General features: G+C 36.4%; 1 protein-coding gene across 1 annotated transcript; it reads right to left on the bottom strand.

The window, feature by feature from the left end:
- Positions 1 to 926: 926 nt before the first annotated feature.
- LOC135618225 (dirigent protein 11-like) lies at positions 927 to 1,728 on the bottom strand. Its single transcript, XM_065119094.1, has one exon. The coding sequence runs from the start codon at positions 1,674 to 1,676 to the stop codon at positions 1,149 to 1,151; it is 528 nt and encodes a 175-aa protein (XP_064975166.1). The 5' UTR covers positions 1,677 to 1,728; the 3' UTR covers positions 927 to 1,148.
- Between the last annotated feature and the right edge of the window lie 14,763 nt (positions 1,729 to 16,491).

The raw sequence follows: 16,491 nt of genomic DNA, 5'->3' as shown, positions 1-16,491 counted from the left end.
TGTGAGTATACTTGTGCTATACAGGTCATATACATCTATGCATTCTTTATGTTGATGCCCTACTTGTATTTTCTTTGAACTTAATTCTTTTTCTACTGGATATTCATGCTAAAAAAATATAGATTTGTTTGAGGATCGTATGGTATCGAGCAAGAGACTGATTCGATGATGGATTTGGTAATTATATATGTAATGATTATTAATTACAGAAATTTGTTTGTGCACGACTCATTGAAATGTGAGGATGGTTGTATAGAATTTTAGAATCAGATGATGTAAGTTTAACGTCTTGAGATAATTAATCTGAGCCGCCGTAGTCATAGTATGATTAATTACCATTACACGTACCGATCACGACAACTATGATTGCATGGTTTTGCAAACCCATTGAACAGCTCACCCAAGTCGGAAGCGGTAGTCGCCTTGAAGACTACGCTGCTCGATGCTTTTGTTGTTGTTCTTGGTTCGGGCAACATTTTTAACTTTTTCTTTCTTCCAACTCTATAAACTAAGTATTAATTAATTGCAGGAAATACAAAGAGGTTTAAAAAGTTCAAGTTGACTTTATGGATAGATCTCAGATTTCTGCTACAGCTTCCACGTATCAACAATGTTTCGGATTGTTTTCTTCATTGAGAGAGATGTTCGCACGGCCACTGACGTTTAGATTAAGCAAACGGAATGTCCTACTCTTCCCAGCTACGAAGATAAAGAAGATAACATGAAGCGCAGCTCAGTAGTGGATTAAAATATCGTCCAGCTATGATCGCCATCATTTGCGCTAAAAGTGAATCAAACATGTGGATATAAGCACCATCTCAATATGGCTTAGTGCATGGGCTTGTGATCCTTTATGCAACCTTGGTTTGCCTCCTTTCCCCATGTCTCCCCACCATATCCCACTTAACCTACTCGATCAAATGTGCTTATTACTCGAAACGAACCAAACGTTCCTTATTAATTCCTTGGTATGAATCACAGATATAGAACTCACAGTACGAGTATAAGAAGCTCTTACTTGGACACGAACCTTAAACTTATCAATCGTGGAACAACCACGAGGATGTCTTGACAGAGACGGTAAGAATGTCTTATTACGACGCACAAAAGTACTAAATCACACAAGAACGGACCGCCGAGGCAGCTCATCAGTAGTGATAGATGTAAGCATCGTACTCCATCACAAGCTCGAGTTCGGTAGTTCCAGTTGACCTGATGAGCTTGCTGAGGGTGTAGCCCCGCGCCATTCGGAACATGCCGGTGCCCCCGACGATGCCCCGCTCCATCGTCTCCGTCAACACCGCCCTGCCGAAGATGGAGAAGCCGCTCCCGTTGTACTCTCCGGCGGTGAACACGAAGTTTAACGCCGAGAGATAGGCCGTGCTCTCCTGGCCCGCCTGCACCGCGAGCTCCTGCGCCCTCCCGATGAGCCTGGAGCTCGACTCGGGCCCTTCCCTCAGAATGTTGTCACCCACACCGATGCTCCCGAAGGAGGAGTTGCCGGGAGGGCTGACGACGGTGACGGTGGTCGCGTTCGGGCCACCGTAGTAGTCGTAAAAGTAGAAGTGGAGGTGGGTTATCTTCTCTTTGGGTTCATCACTGCTGCTTCCAATGGCAACAGTGGCCAAGATGACGAGGGGAAGGAGGAGAAGAGGAGAGAATGGAGATGAGGCCATGGAGAAGCTTCTTGCAGGGAAGTGAAGAGGCTAATGGAGGATGGGGTAGAGAGGGATGAGGAGCTCATGGGCATTTTATAGATAGAGAAAGAAGTCGGTAGAACAGTTCGAGGGAACACATTTTGATTCAGACATTAACTTCTTGGACTAAAATTTTTGACAAAGTTTAAGATTTTCTTGGAAAGAAACTTCTTTACGAATGAAAAAAATATATATCTCGGACTAAAGTCTTTGACATTAACTTGGTTAGGTAGGGAAAAAAATTATTAGAGCTTATCTTTTTTAAGAAACTTTTTTAGTGATTATACATCTCTCAGACTAATATCTAAAATATTAATTTAGTGATAATATTTCAAATCCACTTATCAAAAGTTAAGATTTGAAATCTCATCCGATATATTTTCAGGGTGTCAGTTAATTTAGCTAATAAAAAAATATATAGTAAGATCTTGAGTTCAAATCTTATTTTCGTCACTTATTTTATGTAAAAAAAAATTATGACACTCTAAATATTATTAGTATAACTATTTTAATGATCAAATGACAAGTATTTAAGAGTGGTTAACTGCAAAGGTATGAATGCAAATTTTTGGAATTTGCAAAGATACATGTAAACTTAAGTTGAGAAGGATAAATAGAAAATTTACCAACTTTGAACACACGCGTATACATTTACTTTTGTATGTATGCATATTGTTGTCTTCTTTTCTACCTTTTAACATAACATATTATGTATTTTTTCATTTAATATCCATGAAAAAAATTTAAATTAATCACCAATAATCATGGTTTACCTTATCTAGCATTGATTGGTTGGTCTACCTTACCTTACTTTACCTTACCTTAGCTAGCTAACAACAAATGAAAATTATTACAAGAACATGCATACAAGTTTTTTGGGTTTTGTAAGGACAAACATATAAATATGCTATATTACATAAATATACATAAACATAAAAAATATTATCTCCTGAATACTAGCATTGATTAGTTGGTCTACCTTAGTCACAGGACAAACATATAAATGGACGGTCGTCCATGTGTTTAATATATTATAATTGGTTGATTTACTAATAAATTCTAAGAAGGTGATATAAGCATCGACTTTATTTAATTTAAGCGACAAAATTGTTCCCAGTTGTGACTAAGAATCAACGTAGTTGCTATATAAGATTATTTCAGACAATTATTTTATTCCTCTAATGCTATTTTCAACAATATAAGTGAGTCAGTCAAGTGGACATGACAAAATAGACGATTGTTGCCATAAAAATTTGACTATTGAATTGACGATTTTTGCCTTGATAATGTTACACAAAATGTGAAAATTTTTGTTGCTGTCAAATAATGATGTACAAGAGAAGGTTGAATAATATAAGTGTGAGCAATATACATGGAGCTTAAAATGTACCAATACACCAAATGCTATCGCCGATTTCTTTTTCCACATGATAATTGGGCTATTCCCAAGAAAACAACTCTACACTCTTAATCACATTGCTAATTGGACTAACTAAATGTGTGACATATTATGGATGCTCTGATGTTCCATGATTTTGATTGGTATATGAGTCTATATATATATATATATATGCACAATTTTACCTTTGGACTGGAGAATTACTCCAACGCAATGAGATGGAAGCTTCAGAAGATGTGGAAAAAGTCAACAAACTGTTGTTTAATTTGTTCAAGCTCAGTTCAGTGGATCTCTAGAAGGAGTATGTGCATATGGCTTCATCTTATAATTTCTTGGTTAAGGGAGTAAAATTCGTTTCATTCAAACTTGATGAGGGTTGTTGGTGGAAGCCCTCGAAGAAGAAATAGTGCACGTTACGGAACCATGATGTGCCATTACTGCAGTGGAAGAATTGGGATCCTAACACTGCAACTTTCTCGACGACGCCCTCTCGTTTCAACTCGAGGTGACGTTTTGATGCTTTGTTCCTGCCAAAGTTTACTAAATCTATTCTCTGGATTTGGTGTCAACAATGATAAAGACATAAACGTCCTTGGTGAGTAGGTGAAGAAGATCTAGAAGAATATATACAATCCGGTCATAAATAATATACAATCCGGTCATATATACAATCCTTGGCAAATCATCTTTTTCGGTCTTCTAATTTAAGAATGGAAAAATCGCCCACATCAGACAGTCATGTTTATGAGATCAACAAAATAAACGAATGCAAAGGTACAGTTAACGAATGCCTCTCGCTATTTATGCTTTTGAATTGGTGGAGAAAAGCTTTCGAACTGTAACGAGGCATCGTATACTATCTCTGAGCACGTCATTGTGTCCAAACCATCAGTTTTGATCTTCGTCACCATCCCAATTGAGCCATTTCACAAGCCAATTCTAATGCTCGTTTGGTTGTTCCATTGGAATATTAACTCAAATTTTATATTTAGATATAATTTTGTTTTAAGAGTGTTAATAAAAATAAATTTTTTTATTATAATCAAAATATTTATTTTTATATAAATAAAAAATATATGTAATACTTTAGCATACGATTAAGAGAAGAGATGAGGTAGAAAAAAAAAAAAACAGAGATTCAAAAAGATTACAAATTATCATATTTAATATTAGTTTTTATAAATTATTTTATTTAATATGTTTCTGTATTGTTGGAACTTCAACTAAATCTGGACCGTACATTCCCGGACTCTTCAAGGTGATCTGGATGCATAGACTGCAGCATAATAATAATAATTAATTAATGATAAAGTCTTAGGTAAAGTAGCAGCACTATCAATTTATACCACTATCGGACCGAGAAGGTCACATAAACAAGAAGCTCCCACCAATTTTCTAATGTCACCAAGAGGGATCAACCCATGATCCCTACCTATCCTAGCTTCCCAAAAAAATCTCCCAAAACCCACTCATCAATGACATCATGGCTGAAGAAAGGGCCACACATTAATGGTCGACCACACGGTTTGCCTCTCCCACACCCTCCTTTCGGACAACTGAAGGAGGGCTAAAAGGTCGGACAAAGAATGTCATCCCGATCGCCCAGCATCGATGTCAGCCTTGGGACTATTGGAAAATCGTAGAGAGCATCACATGCATGACGAAAAGTAAAAACAAAAATTGGTTTCTCAAAACAATATTATCTAATCATTGTAGTAAAGTTCTGGAGTGAAAAACTCAAAGCGACAAAACCGCATAACTGCATAAAATGGTTGAGACGTTCTTACCTAGGGAAGATCATATATCTCCAAATCTATAGATCTTAGTCTATAGATGAAGGAGCTATTGCAAACTCCTTTCCAATGGTGATCTACATAGTAGATACGACGATGACGTACCTCCTTGCGCAACACGTTCCTTCCTCGTGTTCGTGCACCATCACACTACAGTAACCAAGAAGAGATTGGTCTCTCTTATTGTTCTCTCATGCTAGAGAGGGGGCAGTCAGTTGGAGGAAGAGGCAAGGCGAAGATGTAGGAGGTGGCGAAAATAGGAGTCTATCTTACGATCTTTTAAGCCCCAACTCCTATTGCTAGCCATAGGTGCCCTACAAGCTAATCATGTGAGTGATGACACATGTGACATGATATATACTTTTTTTGTTTATTATATTATTTGATAATATATATATATATATATAATGATGTCCATGGATTTGTGTAATGGGAATCGGGTTACGATGAGATCACGATAATGAGACAGATTTATCTTTAAACACATACCCTAAATAATCATGATCATATGTTACTTGAGAAGGACATCGAGATAACAAGACAAACTGATATGTTATATATCCATTCATATGATAAAGGTGACTATTCTCATAGCTATTCCTCTTGCAGGTCACTTCAAGTTGTGCTCAGAACAAAGTCCGTCGATGAGGAGAAGGAGAAAATGCAAAAGGTTCCTTAAGCTTCAGCAGTTGGAAGTTTAATGTATGTAATGGTATGTACAAGGCCAGACATCGCATATGCAGTTGGTGTTACTGGCAGATTTCTTGCAAATCCAGACAAAGAGCATTGGGCAGTAGTGAAGTGGATTTTTAGATATCTCAGAGGGAGCTATAAGGTTTGTTTAAGCTTTGGAGGTGGACCACATGTGTTGATAGGTTATACAGATGCAGATATGGCAAGAGATGTAGATACGAGAAAGTCTACTTCGGGTTATGTACTTACTTTTGCAAGGGGAGCTGTGTCATGGCAATCCAGGTTGCAATGGTGTATTGCTCTCTCCACCATAGAAGCAGAATATATTGCTGCTACAGAGTTTTGCAAAGAAATGTTATAGATGAAAGAATTTTTACAAGAATTGGGGCTGAAATTGGAAAATTATGTGGTGCATTGTGACAGCCAGAGTGACATCCATTTGTGTAAGAACCCAATGTTTCATTCCAAGTCAAAGCATATAGATGTTAGATACCACTCGATTCGAAATGCATTTCAAGAGAAGCAATTACAGCTTTAGAAAATTCACCCAGATGATAATGGAGCAGACATGTTGACAAAATTTTACCAAAAGAAAGACATGAGATATGCCGACAGCTGGTCGGCATGGCTTCACATTGAGGAGTCATGGGACAGCCTCCCTTATGGGCTGAAGGGGGAGGTTGTTAGGTTGGCAGCCCACAAATTTAGCCCATAGTGGGCTTGGGCAGCCCACAGCTCACCCCCTCTTAACCTAACCCTAATTAACATTAGGGGGGGTGTGGTGGTTGCGTTTTGGAGGTAGAAAAAGGCATAAATAGGACAGCAACGTGGGAGAAGAAAACAACCATGGGATTTCAAAGAAAAGGAAGAGAAAGAAAGGGAAGAAGACAAGGACAACGCAAAGAGGCTGTTCTCAATCATCCAGCAGTGTTCTCATCTCAGGTTAGATCAAATCTACAGTAGACTCTTGCTGTGATTACTTGGGGAGGTTTTAGATATCGTGGACAATGACATGATCCTTGTATCCCAATTGTTCTCTTATGATTGTTGCTAGGGTTTAGGGCAAGAGATTGAGATTTGTATATTCATTATTCTCATAGTAGATTATCTCTAGTTTACCCCGTGGTTTTTACGCTTCACATTGGAGGGGTTTTCCACGTATATCTTGGTGTTCCATTTGATTGTGGTTCCATTTAATTCCGCTGCGTATTATGGTCTTCTAGTATTTGTTCATATACAAAAGTTATTCCGCTTTATATCCCCATCATTGTGTTTTAGAAAATCTTTTAACATCAAAATCATTGACGCAAAAGTGAGAAAGGGCTACAACTATTGCTGCCCTTACTGCCCTCATAGATGGCAGCTTGCTGCCATCTACATGCATGCAACGATGGTTGCAGGCAAGCAGCACAGCACCCGCAAGCGTAGCGATTGTTGCTGCGAGCAGTTGCATGCATGCGTTGTGCCTATAGCGCAAGCGGCAACACCCGTGGGTGATGCTTGCGAGCATAATGCTTGCGGGCGACCTGTTCGTAGGGGCTCCCGCCCGCTATGGCGGTAGTGCTTGTAAAGGCGACACTGCCAGTGGGCACACCGCTTGTGGGCAAGGGAGGCATCACCCACAGGCGCATCACCCACGAGCGAGCCACCCATGGGTAGAGACAACGCCCCCATCCCTCCGTAGTGTCCATCGCCGACGGGGTAGCGACAGTCGCCGCAACGCAGCAAGGGTGGAGAAGGGAATTAGGGTTTTTGGCCAATGATAGTTTTGCCCATTAGAATTTTAGAAATATCGAGTTCTATCCTTTCTATCTAAATTACCAAAATACCCTTCATAATTCAAAAAAATTGCTATATGTCCCTAATTTTAAAAAATATTAGTTAATTAAAAAGTTTAATTAAGTAATAATAATAATAATAATATTAATATTATTATTATTATTATTTATCTAGTAGTCATATATTATGATATTTACATGTGATGTATGATGTAGACGGTTGATCATGGACCGTGTGATATGTGTACATGTGATTATTATTATTAGGGCATACGAGCCTCTAATTTTATTCTCATTTATTATTGAGCCTATGGGCTTATGATTAAGTTGTAATTACATGAGTAGGTGTAGCGGGAGCGTAGAAGCGATAGCGGGACCCACGAGGCCGGGACGGATGATTACGATGCATGGAGATGCGTTGAGATGTCGACAGAATCGACAAGGATGAGATGGATGATCATAAGACATGAAGATGCATCGCTACACACAGATCATGATGTGAGTGATTAGGCCCACTAGCTCAGGTTTGATTATATTAGGTTGTTGTCTATGATCATCTGGTATGATTACTTGTACACCTACTAGATATGTATATATATTTACATGCGATATAGATGTAAATTAAATATGTATGTGTGTGACATGTCATATTACGAGACCAAATCAAAATCTCCTCTCTCGATAATATTAAGTCAGTAAATGTGAAGAAATTAGATTGACTCACGTGGCCTTCCATCGTTATAGGTAGGGATCGATTCCCAATGTAGGTTGAGTTGGTCAAGTCCCTCGAGGCTCACCTATATCATGATTCACTATCTTTCCTACGATATATAGATGTCACCGATGACTTGAGGACATGGTATGCTTGGTCGAGTCTCTAAAGATTATATGATCGAATCAGACTCATCTTGTAACGATGGTGTTAACTTAATCAAACATTATGGTTGGTCGAGTCCCTCGAGACCATGGTGGTTCGGAGACCGAACAAGATAGGAATCACAAGGAGTTATGATCAACAAGAGTTGTCTACCTTTTGGTCTTAGTGTGATTGGTCGAATTCCTCGAGATTACACTAAGACACTGATTGGATCTCTATCCCCACTAGAAGTCTGCCGGAGACTTCCGTTTCATATGCTAAGGGTGTCACGTGAATTGCTAGAAAAATAGGGGAGTAGAATAAGATAGAAGTCCATATCTTGATTGTTTATTTTTCTATAAAATCTGCATGTTATTTTTTTATAAAATCTGCATAGATAATATACTCATAGTAGCACTGATCATCATTGGTGAGGATTTGATAACTATTGTCTTCAATTTAGTTTCTTTAAAGGGTCTTTGAATATATGCAAAGCTCTTCTACTGGATATATAAGAGAATTGGGCTACTCGGTTTCGCTCATTCTCTTAAGAGTTGAGAAGGCAAAGGTTACTTTGATTTCGCATGCCTCCTCAAGGTTTATACTCCATGCATCGAGATGGTTACTAGCCTTCGCCCGCTCTTTGCTTACACTTATGGAGCACTCGAAGTGTTTGCACTCCTTGCGTTAAGTTAGCTACTATGATTCACCTTCTTAATGCCATCAAACTTCTAGAATGTAGAAAGTTTTTATCCCAACTTGGAGTAAGTCTCTAATAGTTTTGGTCACCTTTGGGATTGTATCATCATCTCCATCAACTCGTACCGCATATTGCCTACTTCGTTCCTTAGTCGTGCACTCTTGTATCAACTCGAAGTCTTCAACTTTCGGCTATCTTGATAGAAGCTCATTGACATCGGTCTTACAAAGTTCCTTGGCTTCTGCCCTTTAGCCTTATCTTGGTACTTGGAGTTTGCCTTCATATTCTCCACTTCCTCGGCCCCTTTCATGACTAAGCGCTCTCTCTCCATGAGAGCAAGGGATTGATGACTTCACAAAAGTCCCGCCTTTGTAGTAGTACCATGGTGCTATCATGCCCATGGCCCTACTATCCATCGCCTCGCATCTGCATCAATTTCTTCACGATCGGTAGATCTGCCTCTGTGGCATTATGGCACTCCTCCGAGTCCACCTCCATTCTAACTGATACTTGGTTTTTTTAGATAGCTAAGTCCCTTTGGACTTGTCGTCGCTTCCTCACCCCTTTCGACCCCTCTTGCTTCAATACCTTTGTGTTCTCCAAGCAGTTCCCCTTGATCGATGGAAAGACATACTACAACTCCTATGCATGGCCTCTACCATCATGTTGTAAGGTTTGTATCGATTCTATTCTCCTTAGCTTCATTGGTAGTAACATTCGCTTACTTGGCCCTGTCCTCTAACTTGTCGGGCTCCCTTAAGCCAATATGAGCTCTGGAGTAGTCTAACTCTCTAGCCACTCTGATCATATCTCTGCATGGCCAAGTCCCTCCCATGAGACTCAATGGTACTTGCATTAGGTATAATCCCTTGGTGGTACACAAACTCCATATTTTGATTACCAAGGCTTTTATTCGATGCAAAATTCAATGCATGCACGGAAGACCCACCTCTAGAAGACCATGACATTCACTCCTTGAATCCATAGCCTTTCTTGTTGTCATGTTATTCACCGAAGTGGAGCTCCCGATCATACCTCCATATGATATAGTCCCTCACGGGACTAGATTCGTGTGTATCGTATTGCTATGAACTATTCCACCATGATCCATTGCACCATGTCGCTTCTTGGTGATATCTCCATTGTATTCTGATCCTTGTGGGATGAACTCGGATTGTGATATGCTCCCTTGGCAATCAACCTTCATCCACCCACTCTCGGGTCACACTTAGACGAAACACCGCTCTAGGACAGTCCATCGTCTAGTAGCTTCCGAAGTCCATCGACTTTGCTGAAATTGGTGCACCATTATCTAGATCTTAGGCCTCTATCTCTATCAGCACAATCTTCATTGCACATTGTTTCCTTCATGATAACCTGAATGGTAGTACTATGACATATTCTTTAAGAGTACCCGCCTCCACGTCCTCTTACCCCATGCCAAAGCCTTCTGAACCCAACTTCGCCTCCGTAAGTTGAGTCACCTTGGTTCCTCCATCAAATACTTCTCCGAGATAAGGTGCATGTTCTTATGATTGGGTTTATGAATAACTTATAAAAAATATGGTGATGCATATTTGAATAGACATTATAATTGACATTCTTATTTATATAATTAAAATTATTTATTTTTGCTATCATATTCATATTTATGTCTATACATATTATGGTTTAATATGAATAACAAGATTGTCTTGACAAAATAAATTATATGGGTCATTTTGGACTATATAAAAAAGGCTAATAGTAGTGTAGTATATAGAAGGAAGTACGATATTGATGATATATAACCACTATAACTTGCATTGTTAGTTAGGATTAATGTAATATTATTGTATTTATTGGACATATTGGCCTATTTTTAAATTTGTGTATGTATAAATAATTTTTAAAGCTTTAGAACCTAATAAGATAAAATTAATTTTAAATAAATTTTATTTTATTGATTTTAATTTTTAATCATTTTATATCTTATCAATTAATGGGTAAGTGAGAGAATATTTATATTATATGACCCTATTTAATTGTGTCAGATATTATAGATATGGTTGGATTCTTATTAAGATTATCCAATAGAAAGAAAGTATAATTATTACAAGATTCATAGTATATGATTTTGATTGAAGAAACTTTTCTAATTAACTTTCCTGGACCCTTTACTCTCCGGTTTGTCCCATGGGTTTTACCCTTTATGTTTGAGGGATTTTTCATGTAAATCTTGGTGTCCTATTTTATTATGATTCCATTTAATTCTGCTGCATTTTATGGTCTACTTGTATTTGTTTGTATATAAAGTTTGTTCTTCTTTATATCCCATCAGAGCAGGTTTTGGTAATTTAATTTTTGTATTCGAACATGGAGGTCGTTAGTGTTTCTCGCATGATTAATTTGAATGGAAATAATTGGATGATATCAAAACCAAGAATGAAAGATATCTTATATTGCAAAGATTCATATAGATCTTTGTAGGAGGATAATGCAAAGTTTGCAACTATAACAGATGATAAGTGGAAGAGGTTAGATCGAAAAACGGTCGGGTTTATTTGATAATTACTCGATGATAGTGTCTTTCACTATGTTTTTACTGAAAGTTCTGCATATTCTCTTTGGAAAAAGTTGGAATGTCTCTATAAAAGAAAAACAACTGGTAACAAAGCTTTCTTGATAAAAAAACTTGTAAACCTGAAATATAAAGATGATGCTTCTATTGCTGAACATTTGACTGAAATACAGAGTATCACTAACTAGTTATTCTTTATGAAAATTTCTCTTAATGATAAGTTGCAAGGATTGTTATTTCTCAGTTCATTACTAGAAATTTAGGAGACATTGGTGGTTTCCCTTAGTAATTCTACGCTAGATGGTGTTGTCACCATGAGTCAAGTAATAAGCAATTTATTGAATAAGAAGTTGAGAAGAAAGAATTCAACAACATCTCAGAATGATTCACAAACACTTATATCAGAGAACAGAGAAAAGTCTAAGTCTAAGGAAAGAAGCAGTTCACTCATGGGTAGAAATAAGTCAAGATCAAGAAAAAATATTGTTTGCTATAATTATGGTGAGAAAGGATATTACAAGAACCAATACAAGCAACCTAAGAAGAGCAAGTAAAAGGGAAAAGAAGTGGAGTCTACATAGTCAAAAGATAACACCACAACTATAGTGCAAGGTGGTGATTATTTGATTTTGTCTCATTTTGATGATATTTTTTCTTGTGTGTCAAGATTTTGAGTGGGTGACTGACATATGTGCTTCTTATCATGCTATACCATGGATGGAGCTTTTTGCTACCTACAAGTCTAAAAATTTTAGTATTGTCAAGATGTGCAACTATGGCACGACAAACATCATTGGCATGTGTGATATCCACAAAAAGACCAACCTTGGCTGTAAGTTAGTGCTTAAGGATGTGAGGCATATGGTTGGCTTGAGACTGAATTTAATTTCAATTGGAAGGCTAGATGATGAAGAATTTGATAACAGATTTCACAAAGGGCAATAGAAGCTCAGTAAAGGTTCTCTTGTTATAGCTAGTAAAGAGAAATGTCACACCTTATATAGGTTGTAGGCCAAAGCTTATGGTGAGCAACTGAATGCTACAGAGAAAGACTTCAACATTGACTTGTGGCATAAGCGATTGAGACACATAAGCGAGAAGGGACTGCAAGCTCTTTCCAAGAGAGAGATATTGCCAGACTTCAGAGGTACACATCTAAACCCTTATATTGATTGTTTGGCCAGTAAACAATACAGAGTTTCATTTACTAGTCTTGCTTTGTCTAGAAAAATGCATGTCATAGACCGTGTTTATATACATGTAAATGATCTTTTAAGGATAAAAACTTCTAGTGGATCTGTTAATGTTCCTAGCATCAATTGTGTACTTTATTTTATTATTTTTATAGATGACTTTTCCAGGAAAGTTTGGGCCTATGCTATGAAGACCAAAGATCAAGTTATTAATGTATTCAAAAAGTTTCATGCCAGAGTTGAAAGGGAGACGAAAAGACAATTGAAATGCATAAGATCAGATAATGGTGATGAGTACACAGGATTGTTTAATGATTATTGTAGGTCACATGACATCTAACATGAGATGATAGTTCTTGGTACACCTCAGCATAATACAATTGCAAAGAGGATGAATCGCACTATCATAGAAAAGATCAGATGAGTATGTGATGCTTACTGATATAGGTGAACCTTACTTGAGAAGATCTTCTAGACAACATCAACCTTCTGAAAGATACTATACAAATGAGTATGTGATACTTATTGATGCAGGTGAACTAGAGAGTTACCAAGAAGTAGTTAAAAGTGAGTAGAAAAAGAAATGATTAGTTGCTAAGCAGAAAGAGATGGATGCTCTACAGAAGAACCACACTTATGATTTGGTGCAACTACCAAAGGGAATAAAGGCCTTGAAGAACAAGTGATTTTTAAATTGAAGACTCAAGAATATTGTTCTCAACCAAAGTACAAAGCTAGATTAGTTGTGAAAGACTTTGGTCAAAGGAAAGGTATTGACTTTAAAGAGATTTTTTATCCTATTGTTAAAATATCTTCTATTTGTGTTGCTCTTGGTATTGCTGCTAACTTTCCTAATGGTGATTTGGAGGAGAAAATTTATATGGAGCAACCAAAATGCTTCAAAGTCAATGGTAAAGAAAATTTTGTTTGCAAGTTAAAGAAGAGTTTGTATAAGCTAAAGCAAGCTCTAAGATAGTGATATAGAAAGTTTGATTTGTTTATAATTGAAATTAGATATAAAAGAATGGCTTCAGATCATTGTATGTACATCAAACAGTTTGGTGAGGATTTTATTATTCTCTTACTTTATGTTGATGACATGCTTATCCTTAGGAAAGATATGTCTACAATTGATAAGTTGAAGAAAAAACAAAGTGAATCATTTGCAATGAAAGACGTGGGGCAAACAAAGCAAATACTAGGCATGCAGATTTCTCGTAATAGAAAGAAAAAGAAGATTTGGTTGTCACAAGAGAAATACATCGAGAAGATATTAGAAAAGTTCAGTATGAGTAATGTAAAGCCAGTTGGTTCTCCTCTTATAGGTCACTTCAAGTTCAGTATGGGTATATGTCGCAAACTCGATTTCCAACCTTTCCAGAATTCAAATGGTGTCTTTAGGATAGCCTTTGTTAGAACTCGATTTAATAAATACACAACCGTCTTTAGTGCTTCAGTCTATAAGAACTTAGGAAGATTGGAGTTTCTAAGCATACTCTACATCATATCTAATAATGTTCGATTTCTTCTTTCTGCAACACCATTCCTGTCTGGAGAACCAAGCATAGTGTATTGGGCAACAATCTCATGTTCTTAAAGAAACTTAGCAAAATGACTAGGTGCTTATCTATTTTCAATATATCTATCATAATATTCTCCACCTGTATCTGGTCTCACAATTTTAATTTCCTTATCACATTGGTTCTCAATTTCAGCCTTAAAGACTTGGAAGGCATCCAATGCTTCATTTTTATTATAAAGCAAATATATATATATATATATATATATATATATATATATATATATATATATATATCGTGAGTAATTATCTATAAAGGAGATGATGTATTTTTGACCATATGTGTCCATGTTTGGACAACATATATCAATATAAATGATCTCTAATATGTTTGAACTCCTATTAGCACCTTTTTTTAGATTTGTTGATATGCTTTTCCTTAATACAGTCCACATAAGTCTTAAAATTAGTAAAATCAAGAGTACTAAGTACCCCATCATTAATTAATCTTTTAATTCTCTCTATGGAGATATGTTTTAATCTCCGATGTCATAACATAGATGAGTCCTTATTAATATTACACCTTTTAGTGCCAGCGTGAACATGCATTGAACTTTGAGTGTCATTATTTTGCAAGGAAATACGATAAAGACCATCAGATAAAATATCTTTCCCAACACAATCAGATTTATATAATAAATAAAATGATGTGTTTTGAAAATTAAAGAAATATCCAACTAGTACGAGTCTGGAAATAGAAATTAAGTTTCGTGAGAAACTTGGTACATAAAAGGTCTTTTCTAATTTTAAAATAAAATCATTACTTAAAGTTAAAATACACATTTTAATTACCTCCACATTTGAGCCCATCTTATTACCTGATAAGATGCTTTGCTCACTTTCCACTAGCTTCCTAAGGTTTTGCATATCCTGTAAATAGTTTGCAATATGGATTGTTGATCCAGAGTGAATCCACCAGGTATTAATATTAACATTAACCATATCAGATTCATAACACACAAATGAGGTTGGTTTACCTTTCTTTTCAAGCTATTGTTGGAATTTAGTGCATTCCTTCATCATGTGTCCCTTCCTTTTATAAAAGAAACACTTTGCTTCTTTCTTGATATCAGGTTGAGGTGGTATTTGATCGTTTCTCTACTGATGAGCTTTATGATTAGCTTGATTTTTATTAGTTTTATTCTTCCCGCGAGTGGTTACTATCAATGCACTCTCACCCAGTTCCATCACTAGCCTATCTTCTTCTTGAACACACATTGTCATTAGGTCATTGATTGACCATTTATCCTTATGTGTGTTGTATGAAATCTTAAAAGTCCCGTATTGATGTAGAAGGAAGTTCAGAATATAGTGCACCAGGAAGGATTATGACATATTAACCTCGAGTTTCTTAAGTTGAGCTGCAATATCTCGCATTTGTATTATATGCTCACGCACACCCTTTATGTTGGTGAGTCTAAGGGATGAGAATTTCATTATTAGGGTACTTGCTAGTGACTTTCCGAAATGGCAAATTGTTTATCGATAGCTTGTAGTAGGTCTCGGACCTTCTCATGCTGGTCAACAGAACCACGTATACCAGCAGTTATCTTAGTCTTGATAAACATCACGTTGAGTCGATTAGATCGCTCCCATCGCTCATATAATGTGACCTCAGTTGGAGTATTGCTATTGGTGATTGTAGGTGGTTCATCTTTCCTAATAGCATAATCAATATTCATTCACCCTAAAAGGAGGAGAACCCTCTCCTTCCATATCTTATAATTATCACATCTAAGTTCAGGAATATCATATCAAATATCAGAGAAATTAAGAAACTGCATAAAATCAAACATTGTTATGTCAAAATTAAAGGCTTAATAGTTTAAATTGCATGTTTAATCAATGTGAAACATGCCAAAAGATGAATCTCATGACATAAAAGTTATCCGTGGGCTAAAATTTTAATTTAAATAGATTCAAATAGTCTTTATGATAAAACTATCAAATTATATTCCAATTTATGGGTAAATTATGAAAATAATTTGATATTATCTTGATTAATTATATGAATATAATAAAAGATCATGTTGAATAACGATTATTATATTAAATATAATTTATCACAATATTATGTCTAATTACTTATGAGATCCTTATTTTAACTTTATATATAATTTTAATTAATTAAGGATGCTGTGACTAATCCCTAATTAATTAAGATTATATAAGTCACTAGATATTTTGGACATATAAATTTGACTCATAAGCATGAATTAATATAACTAAATATTCATACATAA

This window comes from Musa acuminata, chromosome BXJ2-8, assembly GCF_036884655.1.
Source record: "Musa acuminata AAA Group cultivar baxijiao chromosome BXJ2-8, Cavendish_Baxijiao_AAA, whole genome shotgun sequence".
NCBI lineage: Eukaryota > Viridiplantae > Streptophyta > Magnoliopsida > Zingiberales > Musaceae > Musa > Musa acuminata.
The sequence above is the reverse complement of the archived record's forward strand: the minus strand, read 5'-3'. Positions and strand labels throughout refer to the sequence as shown.

Bases quoted from the DNA above. Each gene is read 5' to 3' on its own strand.
- LOC135618225 (XM_065119094.1), bottom strand. From the start codon at position 1,676: ATGGCCTCATCTCCATTCTCTCCTCTTCTCCTCCTTCCCCTCGTCATC.